The sequence below is a fragment of the Hypanus sabinus genome, chromosome 14, assembly GCF_030144855.1.
Source record: "Hypanus sabinus isolate sHypSab1 chromosome 14, sHypSab1.hap1, whole genome shotgun sequence".
NCBI classification, from domain to species: Eukaryota; Metazoa; Chordata; class Chondrichthyes; order Myliobatiformes; family Dasyatidae; genus Hypanus; species Hypanus sabinus.
In genome coordinates, this window is record NC_082719.1 from 54,869,032 (window position 1) to 54,891,636 (window position 22,605).

Sequence of the window (22,605 nt, forward strand, 5' to 3'; positions counted from 1 at the left end):
CAGCCTCTGCAGAATCTCATGTTAATGAAGTGTCTCTGAATCCAGCGTATACAATCATCTCTGTTGTGTCAGTGTGCATACCACAATCTACTTGCCATTGACTATTTCAATATTTTCCTCCCATCTTACAGTGTTTATGAAGCTCAGCTCATTCAAAAATCTGCTAACTACTCAGGGATATCTCAAAATTTGGCAAAGCCTTAGATTTCAGTTTTTTAATTCTTGTGTCCAATGTCTTCAAAGTGTTTTGCTCCTAATTAGCTTTATGATCAAAAGAATATTTTCCTAAAAGTCCAATGAAATGCATTACTTTTTAACTAAAACAAATTAATTCCTGATAACTGTATTTTCATTATGAATAAATGAACTGCTTAGCTTCCTTACAAGAATATCCAAAGCATAGACATGATGATCATGTGATCCAATGAAAACCAATCCCACATCAGGATCCACAATTGGAGAACTTTTCACTGAATTTTGTGTGCAAAAAGTCCAGTATGTTTCCCCATCAATTCTTCTTAGCACATATATGGAACCATCATAACAACCTGGAAAATAAACCACAATAGTGATTACTGCTACCCTTGTTTTAATATTTGAAACCAGTTATTAAAGCCAGCCCTCTGGGTTACCAAATATGGGTTTTGTTACACAACTGCTGTTTTTATTATTCTTTCAAGTGTAAGAAAAAATAACTGGTATTTGTTCATCTTTCTGTTTCACCTGTTTTTGTATTAGGAATCAGGACAGTGTGTAAAAAAAAAAAGTTTTGGTTTCAAAATATTGCTTTCTGCTCGTGATCATTTTATACATCAAACCAAACAAATTGCCTTTAGCTTAATTTAAAATTTAATATAAATTCAGAAGATCAAAAATTTTTCAGTGGCATGGTAGCATAGTGGTTAGTTCAACATTTTACAGTACAGGCGAAATGGATTCAATTCCTGCCGCTGCCTGTAAGGAGTTTGTATGTTCTCCACCATGACCACATGGGTTTCCTCTGGGTGCTCCAGTTTCCTCCCACAATCTGAAGACATACTGGTTGGTCAGTTAATTGGTCAATATAAACTGTCCCATGGTTAGGCTAGGATTAAATTGGGGGGATTACGGGCAGTGTGGTTTGAACGGCCAGAAGGGCCTATTCCACGCATTATCTTGATAAAAATAAAATAAAGGCTCCAGAATCTAGGAAGAATGATCCTAAAATCATTCTTCTTTCAATTATAAACTGTAGATGTCAGGTTTCATACCCACGATAATATAGTTTCCACATCTGGATATACAAGCTGATGACTCAATCCGGTCACCTAGAATTCTTTCCCATTTTATTTCTCCGGAAAAAACATCAATTGCTTGCATCCTGTGAGAGTGAGATCCAATGTACACAGTTACATCTGAGCCATCATTCCCTGATATTACCAGGAGAGGTGATGCATCCACACATTTGGCTGTATCAGATTCCCATCTAATTTTGAATGATACAGATCCACAATTAGATAAAAAATTATCTGGAAAGGGTTTCTTGTATATATGTGATGGATTTACTATTTGGTTTTCAAAGGACTCCAGCCAATTTCTCTTCAATGGTATTTTCTTTTTATTTAATGATATATCTTCATTCATAATTTCAGACACAATAAAAAAAATAGGCTGTTTCTTTTCTTTTCCATTTGAAGTGCCACCCATCAATTCATTATTTTTTTGTATTTCAAGTCTATCTGCAGAGTTATCGTAACTTAAATACGTGATTCTACTCCCTCGACTAACGGCAGTAAAGCTACCATTAATGGCTACTGATTTCCAATGGTTAATGTGTTCTGAATGAAATCTTGCACTTTTATCTTCCATCTTTTTTGGTTTTGTTCTCCTTTTATCATCCAGTTCTTCATTGTTCTCAACTTCAAACAATGTTGCATTGGTAATATAATTGTAAATATCTAGCAATGAGTTGTTTAAAACAACTTCAGTAAGTCCAAATATCCTTTGTCCGACAAATGTCTCAATTTCTTTGACAAGCCTTAAAGCTTTCAAGGAATCTCCTCCACTGTACAGAAACATGCAATCATCAGCAATATCTATCAGATCTTCTGGAAGATCAAGAACCACCTGCAACCAAAACAAAATTGCATAAGAAAATCACACAGACCTATAATTTCATTAGTTATACCTGAAAACTAAAAGTAATTCATTTATTACAGCAACATTTTACTCTTTACTATCTGGCCTCACAGAATTCTCTGAAAACGTTTTTTTTTTAAAAGGAAAGAATGTATTTTTAATAAAAGTTTGACTTTAGTGAAAGATTGTGAGATCCTTTCCACAGCATGCCCTTCAATATTGCTCTCTCTTGCTTACATAACCAACAAAACAGAATTCAGACAGAGTTCTAACAAAGCAACTAAGTTGGAACTAGAGGCTTGAAGTTGAGAAGACTTTGGAAAAGATGCAATAGTGTTACCAAAATGATTAATGGCATGAGGTACCATAGTTATACGAACAGAGTGGAGAAGCTAGGATCGTTCTTTTTGGAACAGAAGAGGTTGCAAGGAGATTTAATAGTGATAGCTAAATCCATTAAGGGCAGCACGAAATACTGGCAGAGAGGTCAAGAACTTACAGACAGAGAGTGAATATGATTAGCAGAAGAACCAAAAGCAGCTAGAAGAACAATACTTTTAGATGACAAATAATAAAGTTCTGCAAAGAGCTGCCAGATGAATGGCAGAAGCAGAATTGATTACAGGGTTCAATATGCAACCACATCAGTATCAACAAGTAAAGAATTTACACTGTAATGGAGAGAGGGTGACAGATTGGGATTAACTGGGTTACTCTTGAAAACAAGCAGTGAGGACACATAGCTAAATTGCATTTCTCTACTGTAACCATTCTATGAACTTTAACTTCATGCATATTCTCCACTGAATCCAAGGCCATACAATCCTTTTAAGGGATTGACCCAGCTTAGGGGGTCAATGAAACTAGGAACATAGCAATCCAATCATAACATCATTGAATGGCTGAATAAGCCTGAGAGCTGAAAGGTTTTCCGCATTTCTATGATAACCAATGATTAAAGGAATTGTTTGTGATCTATTATTTATTCTCTGATATATGAATACATAAACAAGAAAATGATACCAACAATAGCAAAATTTTTAAAAGCTTACCTTCCATAGTTGATGAATACCTTCCCAGAGTTCTTTTTTCCCTAAAATGTGAATTGAATTTGTGTTTTTCGCTTTTGATTTTTCTCCATATGTCTGAATCAAAATAGTTCGGTCTATTTTGCCTAGATGCAACAGATTTTTTTTTCAGTTGAATGAATATTAGCTCAGTTAATATATAATACTCAGTGTCCACTTTATTGGGTACACCAGTACACCAGCTTGTTAATGCAAATATCTGATCAAATCAATCGGTTGGCAGCAACTCATGCAGACATGGTCAAGTAGTTCAGTTTTTGTTCAGACCAAACATCAGAATAGGAAAGAAAATGGGATCTAAGTGAACACAAAGTACACTGTAGATGCTGTGGTTAAATCAAGACATACTGCTCCTTTCAATGGTTGCTGCCCGACCTGCTGAGTTCATCCAGCTTTTTTGTATATCGGGATCTAAGTGACTTTGACTGTAGAATGATTATTAGTGTCAGATGAGGTGGTTTGAGTAACTCAGAAACTGCTGATCTCCTGGGATTTTCACACACAATCATCTCTAGAGTTTACAGAGAATGATGTGCTAACAAAAAACATCTAATGAGTAGCAGTTCTGTTGGTGAAAATGCCTTGTTAATGAAAGAGGTCAGAGTAGAATGGTCACACTGGTTCAAACTGACAGGAAAGTGACAGCAACTCAAATAACAATATGTTACAATAGTGGTGTGCAGAGAGCATCTCTGAATGCACAACATGTCAAACCTTGAAGTGGATGGGCTACAGCAGTCGAAGACAATAAATCAACACCTCGTGTACCTAATAAAGTGGCCACTGACTGTATCATAGTAGGTAAACTACAAGATTGCTACAACAGAAATATGGAATAACAATATAAATCTGAGTTCAATTCCACTGCACCACCCCATCCATGCAGAATTGCTGGAGAACATGTTTGGTTTAGCAATTTTTTGTAAAAAATCTATCCAGATGGTGATGAACTTTAGGGAAGGAAATCTACCCTGTAACTTTGACTAAATGTGACTACATCATAGCAATGTGGTTATCTCACGACTATCTTCTAAAATGGCTTTGTCATCACTTTCACAAGGACTGTTAGTGGCAGGCAATAAATTCTGCCCTTGCCACTGATTTCTATCTCACGTAAATAAACAACGGAAGAAAGTGATAAATAAGGAAGTGGGTAAATGTTCGAATTTGGAAAAGCATACAGCAAGATATGTAAAAATACCTTATAATATGCATATGTACTTTTCTGTGGTATTTCATGCATTCAACTAAGAGACTGAACCATGTCTGATGCCTACTGTAGGTGTTCAGTTATCAAATTGGATGCCAACACCAAGGATCAAGTATGGAAGTTTGTTAATTTACAATTTTAGGGTATATAAATAGTAAATGTCATGTGTTGGGAAAGCCAGTATAACTCAAACAAGAAAAAGAAAGCCTCAACTAGTTATCAAAGACAATGCAGAGTCACTCAGAACAAGACTTAACAGGGCCCAGCAGACACCATAATTCTGTAAATTGGATGGTAGACCATAACATTATTTCTACAGAAGTACATGCAATTCACTCATCCTAAAAACAAAATCACACGATACTTCATTGACAAATTTAAAAATAAAACAACTATAGATTCTAGAAATCTGAAATATAAAACAGAATGATATATATTTTCAGTAGATTATCAGTATTTGTAAAGAGACAGAATTAATGCAATAACCTTTCATGATAACTGGCAATAGTAAGAAATGAAACCTATGAAGATGAGGATTTGGGGATATAAAAAAAATCATTTTGAACCTATGTAGCCTCTGGCTAAAAGTATAATTGGGAGTGAATAGGAATTTTTGAACTGAAGTAAACTCTGCGTTCAGCCCACCTTGCAGAAAGACATTGAGAGTTTGATAACATTGTACATTGTACCCTCATTTGTGCAGGGAAGGAGGGCTCACTGATAAGGACAGGAATGAACATCCATCTGTAATTAAGCCTTGATCTAGCGGACTCTCTTATTTGTAACTAAATTTTGCACCAAAAGACTTGGTGGGCGTAACAGTTCAAATAACATCTTGCAACAGTAATGTATGGGGCTTACTATGTGTAAATACACAGCTGTAACCTGAGGGAACAGGCCCCTTTGTCAGATGGTGGCAGTACTTATGTGCCTTCCCCCTGACAACTAGGTCTCAAACTCCTGCAGGAGGGTACACAATAAACTGTAGTAACTATAAGAAGCTGGTCGCCCGGGTTTTGTTCAGATTCGATAATAACAAAGAAAGGATGGACCTTTTCTTGAATCACAGCTCATGTCATATCTAGAGGTGCATTTGCACATGATCCCTTGATACTTCATCCCAACAGCACTGACCATCATTCTTTCACAGTTATCCTGAGCTCCACTTCAAGCCAGCCGGTGGTGTAGTAGCATTCTCACCGGATATCGAGGCAAGTGGACCTGGCATTGAATCTGGCTGGCTTCTCGCACACTTTCCATCCATACTGGGTTGAGCATTGAGCTAGCAACTCGACCTCATAAAACAGCAGACAAATGCTAAGGAAACAGCAAGGTTCCCGCCCAATGTGCCACATGACATGGAGAGCAACAATCAATTAATAGCTCCACTTCATTGTCAAGTTTGGTTCTTCAACAAAAGATATTTCTTTTTCCTTTCAGAGGAAATCCTAATATTCCACCATATCTTTCTCCCTTTTCATATTTCTCCTTCAGTCATATCCCTTTTGTCTTTTGCTTTCACTACCATTTCTGATCTTCCCCTCCTTCTCAAGCAATCAGTCCTCAGCGGAAGTCTCAAGGGAGACTGAACCCAACAGGAGATGATATTTATTTCTTTCTCCACTGCTTTCACCTTAATGTCCATTTCTTTAATAACGAATCGCCACCCAAACGGAATACATTTTCTCCAGATCTTTTAAATATTTGATTGACTTGGGAGCCCAACCCCCAGCCCAGACTCTGACTCTTTCTGCAACTATTCACCAACAAATAATATTGTGACAATGACTTTCTTAATGTTTCCACTGCACTTATTCATTCTATCTAGCCCCTACCTGAACTGCAGCACTCTGCTCACTAAGAACATATCCTAGATTGAAATCAATAATGTAAACAAATGTACTGCTATTGTTGTATGGTGAACCAACCTCTTCATGAATGAGTGCTAGCTCTCTGATATCCCTCAAACTTCCCTTTGAACCATGCTCCCAGTTACTTAGCTTAACTTTCATGGGGATATTTGAGACCTCTGAATTCCTCTAGTTTCCTAGTCACAGCTGTCTCATTTTCACTACTGAGATCTAGCCTACTACATCTCTATCCATCACCAGGATGGTCCAACGGTTCTTTGCTGCTTTCTTGATCTAATATCCAACTACATCTCCTTTCCTGGACCACCCACTCCTTTATCTGGATGAATTCATTCTTACAAAAAAAAAAACAAATTCTCCTTTAACTCCACTTACTCAGCAATTCATGGGTTCAGACTATGCTCATTTCCTTGGAGATATGAAGTACACTGTATTTAGCCTGTTCTTGTTTCCTGTGGTAGGGTTGCTTAAAACTAAAAGGGCAGAGGTTTACCCACCTTCTTCCTACCCCGACTGAGGAAAGAATTGTTTTCACCTTTCACCCAATTTACATCTGCAATAATTTCCACAAGCTTCAATACAATGCCAATATCACCTCCTTCTCTTTCAGCATTCCCAAGGGATTATTCACTTCATGACTGCCAGTTCATTCTTCCATCTGTATGAATAACAACTCCAGTGTCATTACACCTTCCAATAAATCCGCAGTAAATTTTCATAAATATTTGCTTACAACCTCAATGCTAACTCTGTTTCTCTCTGCTCAGGCAAACCCTGACCTACTAAGTAAATCCAGCAATTCTATTTCCATGATGTGGAAAGTAGGCTTCTTCTCCAATATAACATCTGTGCTATTCTCCAAATCCAATCAGTTAGTATCCTTCAAGACAGTGCTCCTCTTCCTCAGCTAAAATTTGGATTAGACTTATTAACAATACAAATTAAGATATTACATTGAAGAATGCTGGATCAGATATAGAAGATTTCATTAAAATTTGTAATTTACCATGAGATGTAAATGGCATTGAATTGATCTGTACAACATCATCTGGAATTGCAGGTGAAGGGAGCAGTTTTCCAAGATCAAAGAGGATATCTCTGCAGAAATTAGTGGAATTCTTGTTCTGTTGTTCAGGTAAACCACTGGGCACAACAAATAGAATCATCTGATCTTGATCACATATAGTCAATACACAAGCTTCCACTTGCTTCAAGCTTTCAGCTACCTAGAATTATTTAGAATTTATTACAATATTTTCATCATTAAATTCAGCAATCTTTTAACAAAAGCAATAAAAAAACTAATGTAAAGAAGTCATCTTCAAAAGGTAGATCGTGCCATAAACCCTTTGAAATAGAGAATTCACAAAATTTATAACCTTATGAGAATAGAAATCCAGTTTAGCTTATAGTCATTCAGCCACATACATGTATACCACCAAATGAAACATTTCTCCAGACCAAGGTGCACATCGCAGTACATAAAAGACACACACAAAGTAATATTACCACAAATAAGTTAACAGATAATAAAATGCATTTACCACACAAATGTTGTCCAGTAGTCTTTTGGTCTGGGGAAAGAAGCTGTTGCACATCCTAAAAGTTTTTGTCTTTGATGTCTTTTTTATCTTGACCCAAATGAAAATTCCTTTCTCAAGACCACGACCTTCAGTTCAAGACCCCTACACTCAATTAGCAGCTGCTCACATTAACATTGCCAATACTTCACTGATTCTTGAATTGCTTAATTAGATCAATCTCATTCTTCTAAATGCCAGTAAGGACAAGACAACCTTCCTTCGTCTCTCCTTATGGGTCAATCCTACAAGCCAAGAATCAATTTAGTGAATCTATGGTGAGTTGAGTCCAAGCCTTTTATAGATATGGAGATCAGAATTTTACCTCATACTCTTGAGGTCTCAGTGAAGCCACATGCAAAAAAAAAACTTTCCTTTTCACTCAAACTCTTTACAATAAAAATGCCAACATGCCATTTGCCTTTATTCATACTGTATCACTCTACTTCCTTTTTTTATGAACCAAATACCCAATTCCACCATACACAATTACTTGTTTCTTGCAACTAATGATTTGAACTGCAAACATCCAAGTGAGCATATTGATTCCTGTGGTATCCAGTCGGTAACTACTAAGCTGAAACAGAGCTATTCATGCCTACCCTTTTGTGGGCCTTTAGCCAATAAAAAAGGTACAGTGTTCCTATGAAACTGTTCGCAAACTGAAATGTCGTAAATCGAAGAAGCAATTACCATTAATTTATATCGGAAAAATTTTTGAGCGTTCCCAGACCTAAAAAAATAACCTACCAAATCAAAGCAAATAATACATAAAACCTAAAATAACACTAACATAGGAAGCAGGAATGATATGATAAATATACACCCTATATAAAGTAGAAATATCGTAGGTACAGTGTAGTTTCACTTATCAAACTTGGGAAGACAGTGAGCCAAAATCAATTTGAAGAAACAAAAATCAGCCCGTACACGCATGCACACATACACACCTATGCACTTACACGCATGTGCAAACAACTGCCCGCACGAGGCTTCATGGTCATTGTGGTCTTTCTTGGGGTAAATACACGTATAGACCGGGTGTCTTTTTTTTGTAAAAGCGAAAATCCTCTGGTTAACGAAAACTGGTACTAATGTAGGTCTTTCGTAACAGCAAGTTGTTTTAAAGCAAACGTTCAAAAAACAGGGGCCACCTGTAATCCACTTCTGCTAATGTGTTAACAAATCTCTATCCAACGTATGTAACCTAATTTGTAAATCTACAATAGCTTGAACAAGTTTTACTGTACTGTATATGATAGAAATTGATTTACAATAGTTACCTGCTGTATACTTTCAAGATTTACACGTTTCCCATGACGTTTAATTTGGTTGTCTTTACGACCTAAATAATACATCTGTCCATCTTTAACAACTACCCAGTCGCCAGTGGCTCGCTTTATTCCTGAGAGCACAGTTATTTCATCATTTAGGAAACATACACGTTCTTCACCACCTGGAGAAAAATAAAAATACAAAATCTACATAACATTTTTAACAACATGTATAGAATTCCACTTCTAATGCATTAACATGGCCACTTGCCTTAGTATTCACATGGTTATTTTAATATGCAGCATTATGAAGACGTGTCCCCAATTATGTATGTGATAACATTTTGCATTAAGAAGCACAGTATGTGAAAATTTAGTTGCATACGAAAGATCACAACGACGTAACCAAAAAAGATACTAAATAAAGAGGGAGATGACATGGTGTCGTAAAGTAGGGGTAGCATGTTTGCCTTTATTAATCAAGATGCTGAGTTCAAGAGTCAGGAACTCTGTTGCAGTAATATTAACTGTTTTTATGCTACATCTGGAATATTGCAATTAATTCTGATTACCTGGATGTGGAGGCTTAGGATAGATGCAAAAGAGGTTTACAAGGATGCTGCCTGGATTAGAAGGCATGTGTTATAAAGAGATATCAGGCATAACTTGGATTGTTTTCTCTGGAGTGGCTCAGCCTGAGGGGAGACCTGATAGAAGTTTATAAAATGATCTGAGGTAGACATATAGACAGTTGGTACCTTTTCTCCCTAGGGTCAAAATGTCAAATTATCTAACACTATGAGAGAGGGAAAGTTCAAAAGAGGTGAGCAGGGTGAACTTATTTCATTTTTTACTAAGAGATTAGTGGGTGCTGGGAATGCACTGCCAGGGTGCTGGAGGCAGATGTGATAGAAGTGTTAACAAACTCTTAGATGAATATGCAGAGTTTAAGGGATAAGCACCATGTGCAGGCAGAAACGATGAGTTTAACTAGGCATCATTAGCTTAGTTAATTCCTGTGCTGTATTAGCCCACAATTTTTCTGAATTTAAATAGAAAAACATTCAAGATTTATTAAATATCAAGTAGTTCTTAAGATGAGCAAAGTTAAGCTCATCTTAAAATACTCAAGAACTTTCCAAATATATATAACTATTTTAACTCAACATTTGCAAATGCACTCCAATGTCAGAGTGTATTCAGGAAATAACCAGCAGAGTTGCCTGCAAATTTAAGAGTTTTGCATTCTGCAAAAACCCCAAGTATCACAACATTCTGGATGGAATGGCACTAACAGCAAGATTTGCCAAAGAATGGCAAAACTCAGATGTGATCAATCAGTAGGAGTACTGTAATTTCTTTTTCAGAATCATTTACAACTCCTCCTTTCAAACACAAAAGTCTGCAACAAACTATTTCATAGTTAAGATGCAAAAGAAAAAAGTCCCTACCTATGAAAACTTGCCCTTCTCCTTCCTGGATTACCTTGCCAGAGTCATCTACAACATCTAAAATGGTTCCTAAAAGAGGAAATCCTAAAGGCACATGGTCTTCATACCTAAAGCACAAACAGAAATAACAATTAATATCCAATGATATTTAAGATGTAAGCAACTTCCAGCTATCACAAGTATCAATAAGCATCTTTTAAGAAGTAACTGATTCTGGGCTTACTTTATGATTATGCCAGGGCAGTTACATAACATGATATTATAACTAAAAGTGCTTTACATGGACCGTCAGCTACTTAATATGTTTAGAATAATATACTTCTTGGGGAACAGAACAGCACTTGGCATCAACAGTCTATCTTCTAAGGGACATCAAATTATTGTAATGAAAAAAAATCTTTATGGGTTGGATTTTCCCATCTTTTGCTTCAATGGCTGGCTTTGATTTGATGGCTAGATGGCTTTGACTGTCAAAGACAAGAAAATACTTAAAATTTCACTTTGTACACTCGGGAAAGCCCTTCCCCTGCTCAAAGGTTACTGGGGCTGCAACTCCTTATTGAGTGAATCATTACATCAAGGCTCATTTGCCTATTCTGGACATGAAGCTTCTCACTAAAATCTGAAGTAAAGCTGTCTGTTTAGTAACCTAGTCAACTTTTTATTATAAAATCAACAGTACCAAAATAGAGTTCCTTACTGTTCTCTAACTTTAGTAACAGGTATTGAATTTAGAATTTATTTAAACCTTACATCCATCCCACAACGTGAGGGAGTAAAACTCTTTGCATTATTACTCTGTTGTTATGCACAGACATGTGAATCTAAAAGTCTAATGGCTTGTAGAAAGAAGCTGTCCCATAGTCCTAGCTTTAATGCTGCGTTAGCGTTTGGCAGACAGAAGCAGCTGAAACAGTTTATGGTTGGGGTGGCTGGTGTCCCTGATAATCTTCCAGGCCTTCTTTCTGCACCTGCTGCTATAAATGTCCTCAATGGAGGGAAGTTCACATTCACAGATGTGCTGGGCTGTCCATACCACTCTCTGCAGTGCCCAGTGGTCAAGGTTGGTGCAGTTCCTGTACAAGGCTGTGAAACAGCCAGTCAAGATGCTCTCAATCATGCCCCTGTAGATCTTGAGGATTTGGGGGTCCATGCCTAAGTTCTTCAGTTGCCTGAAGTGGAAGAGATATTGTTGTGCTTTTTTGCTACACGGCTGGTGTATACAGTCCATGTGAGAACATTGGTGATGTGTATACCGAGGAACTTGAAACTACTCACCCTCTCAACTGCAGACCCATTGATGTTGATCGGGCCGAGCCCGTCTCTGTTCCTCCTGTAATCCACAATCACCTACTTTGTTTTTTGGACATTGAGGAAGAGGTTGTCATCCTGGCACCACTATGTCAGGGTGTCAACGTCTCCTCTGTAGGCTGTCTCATTACTGCTAAAATAAGGCCAATCAAAAATTGGTGCCACGATGGGACCCAGCATGGACCACATGAGTTGAATAGCCTCTTAAGTTATTAGTTCAGCATGGAGTGTTTTCGGACTCTCGTATTTCCCATGTTTCATATTATAAATTATGTAGACTTACTGTCTTGTACTATGTGGGATTTCTTCAGGAATTTTGTAGTATGTAGCCCAACATGACACTTCAGTAATGCCATATAGATTGAAAATTTGGGTTTTGTTTCCTTCTTCACGCCAACTTTTCAGTACATCCAATGGAGGAAATGGTTCACCGCCAAGTGCTAACACACGCAGAGGTGAATTATCTGAAAGCACTACAGAGGCCAGAATTTTGGATCCAAAACTTTTAATTAATGTCGGTGTAACCTGAAGATAGAATTAATTTGTCATTATATTTCAAGATTCACATTATAAAGATGTACACTAGGTTTACAGCTATTTGTTGCTTGATTTCTAATTTTACATCCTCATTTCTTGAAAATCAAGCCCAAGACGAGATACAATTCTTTGAACATTGGCTAAACTTTCATTTTCAAAAGGTTATTCCTCAAATGAGAAGTTAGGTGGCAAGTATTATTGGCTAATTAACTTGAATGAGCATCACAAGCAACACATTCCTGTACTTACATAAACATCATTCAAAAAATATTGGCTCAGAAAGTAATGGGTAAGCAACAGCAGTTCAAATCAAATGGCTGTTATCTACAGTATCAATATTTGGTGAAAGATCAGATAGTAATCTATTTCATGCATTCAACCTATTTCAACATTGTGAGATCATAGCTGAAAAGCTGAAACCAAATTCTACATTACCAACTAGTAATGTAGTTTTGTAATATTCTTCTTCAGTCTTATCATTTAATATCAACTGACCTTGCTTTCTGCAAAAGCTGCAAGCTTATACATCCTTTGCATATCCAGTCTTTCCTGACTCTTGAAATACTAAATTCTATGCTCAAGCAGTGTAAATAACTTCTCTCCCTCCTCTCTATTAATCACCTTTAATACCTTGAGAACTACAGTTAGATTATTCATTAACTTTTTAAATTATCAAGAACAATTTAGTGTGATCCCAGAACTATTTTCAGCAATGTACTGTAAGTGGTTAACCACAATTCTATTCAGCTTTAGCACACTTGCTCAAGTCAATAAATATTAACACTCTGCTAATCAGTTTGTTTCATTTTAATACTTGATGATATTTTTACAAGTTCATGTAACTTTAATCTGGCTTACAAATAAGTTGCAAGCCAAAGTTATGTGACAAGCATAATGATGGCTTCCATACCACTCTGATCCCACCATACCTGCATTACAGACACCTTGTGATGATTAAAAAGAATCTCTGTTAGTCTCTTTGGCATCATTTTAATAACTGGTGGAACAATAAGCAGTGTAGCTCCGCTGCATAAGGCTATAAATATTTCAACAATTGAAGGGTCAAATGTCAGAGGAGAGGCCATAAAAATTACATCTTCTGATGAAACATCAAAGATTGACCTGTAAAACAAAACAAATAAAAAGGTAAATAAAGCTGCAATAATGAAGCTAGCTAAGTCCAAGATTTTAAGAAATATTTTACTGCAATTTGACATTGGAAGAAAGATGGCAAACTTTCATTTTAAATTATTAACAAAACAAGGAATTCATACTTCAATCTAGTCTGAGTATGGCTTTTGGTTTAATCAAAACACCAACTGTTGAACTATTTTCCTTATTTGTTGGCCCTAACATAATAGATTCAATAATAATAAACAGCTGGAACATTACTAAATACTGTAAGCCTAGGTGAGAAAAACCCCAGCTCATGAAAACAGGATTGGGCAAGGTAAATCTCAACCCTTCAGGCTTACCAGATTTTCTACCTTTCCATTACAAAAAGAATTGCATTGATTGTGACTTCTCAATTGTGGGATCAACTCCTACTTTGAGCATGGAGCATGGCTCTAGGTTAGTATGAAGACAGTTCTTACTGTGACAGGCTTTACTTACTTTCTCTGGTGGATGCAGAAAATTTTAAGGCACTATTTAGATCAGCAGCAGGAAATTAACTTAATTGCATGACCAATATTTATCTCACATGGTACTACAAGTGTGATTTAATCTCAGTTCTGTATTGTAGTAAACCTACGTACATATCATTAAAAATAATCTGCCTTTCATCACAATGGTGCTTGTGAATACCTGCTACACCAATGAATCGAATGAAAAGTTATTTCATTGGCTGAACAGTTTTGGACACCCTGAGATAGATAAACAAATTGCTAGATAAACAAATACCATTTTTTTCCTGTTTTTAGTAGACCTGAAACAAATGTGCTCGCTTTATTTTCCAAGCCTGTTAAAACTTAGATTCCATTTTAAGATCACCTCTAAACTGAAAGTTCTAAATATTCCTTGTATTTTCCATCTACAGTACTGTGCAAAAGTCTTAAGCAGCCAGCTTTTTTTTATATATACAGTTTCAGATGGTATAGCCTCCAGAGTCCTAATCTCAATATCATCGAGGCTGTCTGGGATTACCCAGAGACAGAAGCAAGCAAGATAATCAAACCTTGCAGAAAAAAAAACTGTCGCAAGTTCTTCAACATGCTTGAAGCAAACTACTAACTGATTTTCTCAGAAAACTGCATGACTATACTTTAAGAAAAATGATGCAGTTTTAAAAGCAAAGGGTGGTCACACCAAATATTGATTTTTTTTAAAAAACTGTTTTCCGCTCTTTACAGTAATTTTTTGATATTTTAGAAACTTTTCATTATTTTTGAAAGCATCTTTGCTTTAGATAATTTTTTTTTACAAGTACCTAAGAATTTGCATAGTACTGTACTAGTAAGAAAGGGTGAAATGAACAGCCTCTCTATTCCACAAAGGTTTCAACTGACACCTTCAAGATACACTATCCAAAAGCACAGGCAGAATTTTGACTGACAATGGCAGTTTCAAAAATTACTTTGAAAGAAATTGCATTAATCTTTGATGCTACCTCAGATTCTCTGGACAATTTTATTGGCGTGCCTGAGTTCCCATTTTTCACAGTAGGTTCTATCCCACAATATGTTTCTTTTAATTGTCAATATGCAGACAGACATTTATCTCATTGAACTTAGTTTGTCAGTCTTTGGATGCAGTTTTTCATTGATTATATATTTCTTTGTTCTACTGTGAATGCCTGCAAGAAAATGAACCTCAAGGTAGTATTTGGTGATATATACATACATTGACAATAAATTTACTTTAAACTTGGGAATTTTGAACTATGTATTTGACCCAAGAAAGATTTGGAAACTTAAAATTACTTGAATAAATTCATTCTGCTGAATATGTTCTACCTCTTAACTATATGCGTTTTCTTGGTGACATATTCCAATGCTTGTGACTTCCATCTTTATCTCATCAGCAACTCTACACAATTATCATTGAATTTATCATTGTCGAAAAGCTTTCAGTATCTGTGACCAACCTACATCAGGCCAAGACATGATGAATGGTCAGTCTGATGAAAGAGATTTCTCAAAACCAGAACCCTACATTTCCATCCCCAGGTTGTGCCTGATTTTTTGAATTTTTCCACATCTGAAGCTCGGAAAACAGAGGGCTAAGGATAACCTAGGTAATTTCTAAAGTACATGTTCAGCACGGCATTGTGGACTAAAGGGCCTGTATTGTGCTGTAGATTTTCTATGTTCTATGCATCTGCAGTAATTTGCCTGTCAAGCATCTTACTCAATATGCAGTAATGAATGAGTAGCGATATCCTCCAACTAAATACAGGCGTCCCCCCCTTTACAAAGTTAGAGTGTTCCTATGAAACCTTTCTTAAGCCAAAATGGCGTAAAGCAAAGAACCATTGATTTATATGGGAAACATTTTCGTAAAAGCGAAAATCCTATTTGAAATGCGAAAACAGGTTACTAATGTAGGTCTTTTGTAAAAGTGAAGTGGCGTAAAGCAAATATTTGTAAAGCGGGGGACACCTGTACTGGGAAAACCAAAGCAACTACTATTAGTTCCTATCACAAAATACTATTTCACAGATAATAATCACATCATTTTCCATGTCAATGTCAGAAAATTAACTAGATTATTCATATCCTGTGTGTAACATGCAACAAGTTCAGCTTTAAACCAAGCACTCACTTCATCCTTAAGATAATCTGGCCTCTTTCTTTAAGAACATCAGATACACTTCAGCCAGATCTATTGCAAAAGCCATTATCCATGTCTAATAATTCCAAAGTACCCTCAAGAGTACTGGCTACTCTCTCCAAAACCCCAAAGTCACCAATTACTTTTGCATTTCCTCAAATTTAATTGCTTGTTATTAGCAGTCAGGCCTTCAACCACCGAGATCTTAGGCTGTGGAGTTCTGGAGTTTCCATGCTGAACATCAGTGGCTCTCTGCATCTCTTTTCCCCTTTAAGATATTTGTAAAACCTATCTCTTTCACCAAGCCATTCTGGTCATCTGCCCTAGTATTAACCTTTGCGGCCTAGTGTCAATTTCTTTATAAGAATGCCTCTTGGACATGTTGGTGTTACATTCATTCAGCAGATTCTGACCTCCTATCATATTACTTTAACATTGACCCAAGATCTTGCTGTGTCACAGTGATACAATAGCTGGTGTGCAATGGCACCCCAGACTGGAAAAAAAGCCCCACTACTACTACTGCTACTTAGAAAGAAGCAAATTATCTTCAGTTTCTAGAGAATGCCAAAGGTGATGAGTATGACTGTATTCTTTCCTGACTCTGCTCTGATTCTGCATATTCTTTAATAATTGCTTAATATTAAACTATAAGCCATGCATTAAGTGAACAACCTACTAGCATCAATGATCAAGATATATTCTGTGCTTCTAAACCTTAGGTGCAAAGCATGTTCTAATTTCTCTAATGAAATGTAGCTCACTGCTTCTTACCCAAAATTCCCCATGCAGTGGAAATTATTCAGATATATCCAATTTATCATATCCTCTTAACACTATGACACTGATAAAATCTGAAATTCAAAATACAACATCTGGTTAAACTTACATGAGATTCTGTATATTGGGAATAATGCATTGATGAGGTACTCGAACAATTTTTGGAGCTCCCGTAGTACCTGAAGTTTGCAAAATATAAGCCAAAAATCCACGGCAGTCAACATATTTATATTCATGACTTCTTTTATCCAAGTCCATTGTCTGCAACCTCCCTTCTTTTAAAGCTTCTACATTACTGCAAATGACATTTTCGTTGCTTTTGGGCTCTGAAGCGAAGGAATCCACATCCGTCAGCAACCAATGAATCTTCACAAGTACTACATTTAGTTTTGGTATATCACACTCAACATTAATGGACAACCAAGCTGAAAATGAGTCTCTGAATTTCTGTAATACAAAGTTATCGTACAATATTATATATAGTCTTTCAAAACAATAGACTTCAAAAAAGAACTATAATTATTCAATCAAATCAAAGCTAATGTGGCTCAAAACAAACATGACATAAAATGTTTATTTTATGTTAATAAATAAATAAGAAAGCAGTCTGATAAGTAAATGAGAACAAAAACAAAAATGTTGGAAACCTTCTGCAGGTTAGGCAACATCTGAAGAAATAAAAAGTTATGTTTCAGTACAATGGAGTTAGTGAGAGAATGAAATCCTTTACTTATAATTACTTAGAATTTCATATTTTTCAACTAAGCCCCCTCTCCACCAACTCAGTTCCAAAGAAAACCATTCTCAATTTTTCTTCATATTTAAAATTTTCTAGTCCTATTAACTACAGTGAATTCCAGTTATTTGGGCCATTGGTTAATCAAGGCAGCCACTTATTTGGGACAACTCTTAAAGAAAAAAAACTAATTGAGAAAGTAGCCATGATTCCCTTCATTAACTTGGGACACGATGCTGCATAATTAGGACAGGAGATTTTTGCTGAACGGTTACTAAATAGCATTAGTCTCATGCACTGGCATGGCTGTCAAGACCCTACACTGTCCTAAAGTGAACTGGTTTTAAACAGCATCTGTCATGTGTTTGTGTTCAAAATACAGCCATTTTTGTCATGGATAGCTGGCGAGAAATGAGCAGTAAGACAATTCAGAACGGTTTTGCTTACTGAAGTTTCAAGCATTCAGGCTGGAAAATGCCAGAAATGGCCATGAGTGAAAATGAAATGACTTCACTACTTCAACAAGTTAGGCACTATGAAGAATTTGAAGATATTGACAATATGTTTAATGTTACAATGAAAATGAAGATTTGGAAGATGTAATTACTGAAAACATTGTATGAAGGCAGACTATTATCTTCACTAGGTGTCTGTGCTAATTTTGTTCATTTACAGTCAATGAAAAGAAATGGCAGCATACACTGGATGAATTCCTCCGTTGATAACTATTAGGAACCAAATACATGAAAAAATCTGCAGATGCTGAAAATCCAAAGCAACTCACACAACATGCTAGAGGAACTCAGCAGTCAAGCAGCATCTATGGAAATGAGTTGATGTTTTGAGTTGAAACCCTTCTTCAGGACTGAGCATCTCTTTCCCACTTCACTCTCAGTCCTTATGAAGGGTCTTGGCCCAAAACATCAACTGTTACTCTTTTATATTTGGAACCAATACAGCTTTACAGTACTGTAGTATTGGTAAAGTTCTAATTTGGTCTGTATTTAATTTAAATACACAATTTCTTAATCAGATAAATGGTAATTTGCATTTTTATATCTTTTAACTATTTCCACAATATTTAGGCTAATTGGAGAAGCTATTCAACTGGGCTAAAATGTACTGGTCCTAATGTGTCCCACAATACCTCAACAGGTTCTCCAGAGTAATAACATCTTTTCTGCAGCCAATTTCAGTTCCAAATTGTCATTCTCTCTTAGATGCCACATAGCTTCCTTATAATATGGCAACCAGAGTTTAATGCAGGACTTACGGGCTAACATTGTATAGACTTACCGTTATCCACCTGCTTTTATATTCTATGTCTCATATCCTTCCACTTAATGTATATTCTGTGACCTCATAAAATGAGTCACCTGAAACTCTGCTGTATTGAACATTAGTTTCCATCCAACTAATTAAACTTACACCTTTTTTTTAATTCATTGTTAATCAGTTTTGATTTCATCTGCAATCTTCTTCCTTAAGAGCCTACTTTAAAGTCTAACTTTTTAATATATGTATTATAAAAGGCAAGAGGAACGCAGATGGCATCAGCCTAGCAATGCTGAAATCATTGCTTCTGCCACTGAGCCAATCAATCTGCCATTCTCATTTTGGTGCCAGATTTATATTTATTAACAAGCCCATCTATGCTCAAACCTACTCTGTCACTTCATCAAAAAATTCAGTCAAGTTCAGCAGATAGTACCTTCCCAAAATAAATCCATACTGAATTATCCTGATTAGATTGTGCCATTCTCAAATTAAGGCAATTATTTCCCTTCAGAGTCCGTTTAATAGCTTGCCAATTGCCAAAGGTAATTTTGTAATCACTTGTTTTTTTTCCTTCCTCTATGGTAAAACAAACACAACATCAGTAGAGCGATTTTGGTGTAGTGCAAAAAGTGCAAACAAAATGTAGCTATTTACTTCAAAAAGGTTAGAGTCTATGAAAAGAAAAATATGCTAAAATTGTTCAAGGCTGTAGCAAAATCTCATTTGGTGTCACATTTAGTTTGTGCTTGCTACTTAATGCAGATTATACTGTTTGAAACCAATGAATCAAAGATGCAGTTCTTGGGATAATGAGTTCCCAGGAAGAGATATTGGTTAAGGTAGTCTATGCTTGTTGAAGTTTAGAAGACTGAACAGTTATCTCATGAGACATTCAAGGACTAATGGGGTAGGCTGAGTAATTTTATTTCTTCTGAAGATTCAAGAATTCCTTCCACCACTATTTGCCTCTTTTTGTTTCACCCAATCGTAAATAATCCCAATGTTTTGTCCATTCCTTACTCTTCTCTGCAACTTAAAATACTTATGGATATTCCTATTTCTGCTGAAAGGTCATGCATGGACTTGAAATGTTAACTTTTTCTCTTTCCGCAGATGACGCCTAACCTACTGAGTATTTGCTGGATTTTCAATTTTTGTAGATTTCCAGCATACACCATTTTTTCCAGAACCAGGCAGAGTAAGGAGAATATTCTCTAGAATAGAGACAAGGAGAAATTTATTTTTGCGAAGAGCTCTTAATCTGCAAAATACCCAGTGGAGACAGATAAATCCCTTGGTGCCAAATGAAACACAAGATTATCCAATAAGAATTTTTTCTTATATTTAAGTCACTTCACAATTTAGAAAACTGGAAGAAAATGGCCTGTGTACCCACAGAAGGCACAAGACTGAAAGACATGGGAGCAGAATTAGGCCACTCAGCCCATCAAGTTCACTCTGCTCTTTCATCCTGACTGACCCCAGATCCCATTTAACCCCATACACCTGCCCTCTCACCATATCCCTTGATGCTCCGACCAATCAGGAATCTATCACTTTGAATATACCCACAGAACTGGCCTCCACTGCAGTCTGTGGCAGACCACCACTCTTTGCCTAAACAAATACCTCCTTACATCTATTCTAAAAAGTCTCCCCTCAACTTTGAGGCTGTGCCCTCCAGTTCTAGATACCCCCACCAGAGGAAACATCCTCTCCATATCCACCATTTCTAGTCCTTTTAACATTCGGTAGGTTTCAATGAGATCTCCATGCATTCTTCAAAACTCCAGTGAATACAGGCCCAAAGCTGCCAAACACTCTTCATATGTTAACCCCTTCACTCCTGGAATTATCCTCGTGAACCTCCTCTGGACTCTCTCTAATGACATCTTTCTGAGATAAGGGGCCCAAAACTAATGACAATACTCCAAGAGCAGCCGACTAGTGTCTTATAAATCTTATGGATTATCTCATTTTTATATTCTAGTTCCATTGAAATAAATGCCAAATAAAAGCATGTACTCTAAAATCAAAGGACACTTGAAAAAAGTGCAATCTGTTAATGGATATTGTTAAAATTATGATATTCACAACATTTGAATTTTAAGAGAAAAGATCAACAGTTGGGTCCGGAACAAAATAATTAGCCATAAACATTTGAAGGAAGGGATCCAAGAGACAGTATATATAAAGAAAACAGACTCTTATGAACCTGATGTTACATGCAAGCAATATATATTTAGATAAACTCACTGCTAAATGAATGTTTAAAACTAAAAAAGATCACAAGAATTTATTTTTAAACAAGTGAGGTGAAAATTGATTAAACAAGTAATTTTAATCAATATTATTTTCTCATAACTTTACAGCACAGCAACTCACTTGTATCATATCTTTCTGAACAAGGATGTATTTCAATTTGCACATTTGAATAAAATATGCTGAGAAACGAGGTGAACTTTCTGGATCAACTGGACAAAAGGCTGCTCCCACTTGAAGAATTCTAGAATGGCAGAGAGATATCAAACACCATTATTTTTGAAATATTTACTTTCAGTATGTTGTCCAGTATAAGTGGGTTTAAAAAATAATCTTGCAATGCTCTCACTTTAATTAGTTCTCTTCTACAGAAAGGCCACTTAAGTACATGTAGCTCATGAGCAATGACAATGTGGATAAAACATTTGGGTAAAGAATAAATTAAAGAGGGTAATGGTTGACGTTGACGTAATGGTGAAAAGCCCAACCAAACTTAAGGATCTAGACACACTGATCATAATATTATGGACAGCACCAAAAACAATCAAAATGAGAAGTGCTCTGATTTATCCTTCACAAATCACTGATTATATTTCAGTTAGTACATCAAATTACATTAGAAGGAACACTGAGGCAGAGATCTATTTAGAGGTATGACTGCTGGAATCATTAACCAAAAAAGCTGTTCAACATTAGAGAGGGTTTGATTAAATAAATATGGGGAAATTATTTCAGCCTGCAAGGCAGTAGTAAATATAATGTGAAAGAAAAACCCACAAGTGAACTACTTTTTCAAAAATAAAAAGCAAATTGCTTTGAATTTGAATACACTACCTGAAAAGGTGGTGAGTGCAGTCAAATTGCAACTTGAAATAAGTTGGGTATGTTTTTGAAAATAAAAATTCCGGAACCATGGAGAATGAGTGGGGAATATAATTAACTGTAAGAAGTTTTCCAAGACCTAAAATACACATGATGGGCCAAACATAGGGTCATCCCTGTAGATCAAATTCAGGAATGCCACGAAGCAGTCCACAATCTGGTTTGTTTCCTCCAGTATACAGGAGAACACACTGTGAACACCAAATGCAGTACACTAAATTGGAAGAAGTGGAGGTGAATGGTTGGTTCACTTGGAAGGATTGTCTAAGTCAATGGATAGTGGAAAGATCAAAAGACAAGTGTTGCATCATCTGCCTGGTTAAGTATCATAAGTGAAGGTGAAAGAGAAAATGGAGGAATCATTTTTGGAACAGTCATTTCAGAATTACAAAAGAGTAAGATGGAAGATACTTTTAGTGATGGAGTCTCTTTGAAGGTGGTGTAAATTACAAAGCA

General features: G+C 36.2%; 1 protein-coding gene across 1 annotated transcript in view; it reads right to left on the reverse strand.

The window, feature by feature from the left end:
• Nucleotides 1–22,605, reverse strand: part of aasdh (aminoadipate-semialdehyde dehydrogenase) — a 32,512-nt gene that overhangs the window by 7,443 nt on the left and 2,464 nt on the right. Inside the window, exons 2-11 of the mRNA XM_059989248.1 lie at nucleotides 21,391–21,511; nucleotides 17,101–17,438; nucleotides 13,370–13,562; nucleotides 12,187–12,428; nucleotides 10,593–10,699; nucleotides 9,151–9,323; nucleotides 7,294–7,513; nucleotides 3,171–3,292; nucleotides 1,251–2,106; nucleotides 385–548 (exon numbers count right to left, since the gene is read on the reverse strand). Of these exons, the coding sequence (XP_059845231.1) occupies nucleotides 385–548; nucleotides 1,251–2,106; nucleotides 3,171–3,292; nucleotides 7,294–7,513; nucleotides 9,151–9,323; nucleotides 10,593–10,699; nucleotides 12,187–12,428; nucleotides 13,370–13,562; nucleotides 17,101–17,438; nucleotides 21,391–21,511 (2,536 nt within the window). The remainder of the gene's footprint in view (nucleotides 1–384; nucleotides 549–1,250; nucleotides 2,107–3,170; nucleotides 3,293–7,293; nucleotides 7,514–9,150; nucleotides 9,324–10,592; nucleotides 10,700–12,186; nucleotides 12,429–13,369; nucleotides 13,563–17,100; nucleotides 17,439–21,390; nucleotides 21,512–22,605) is intronic.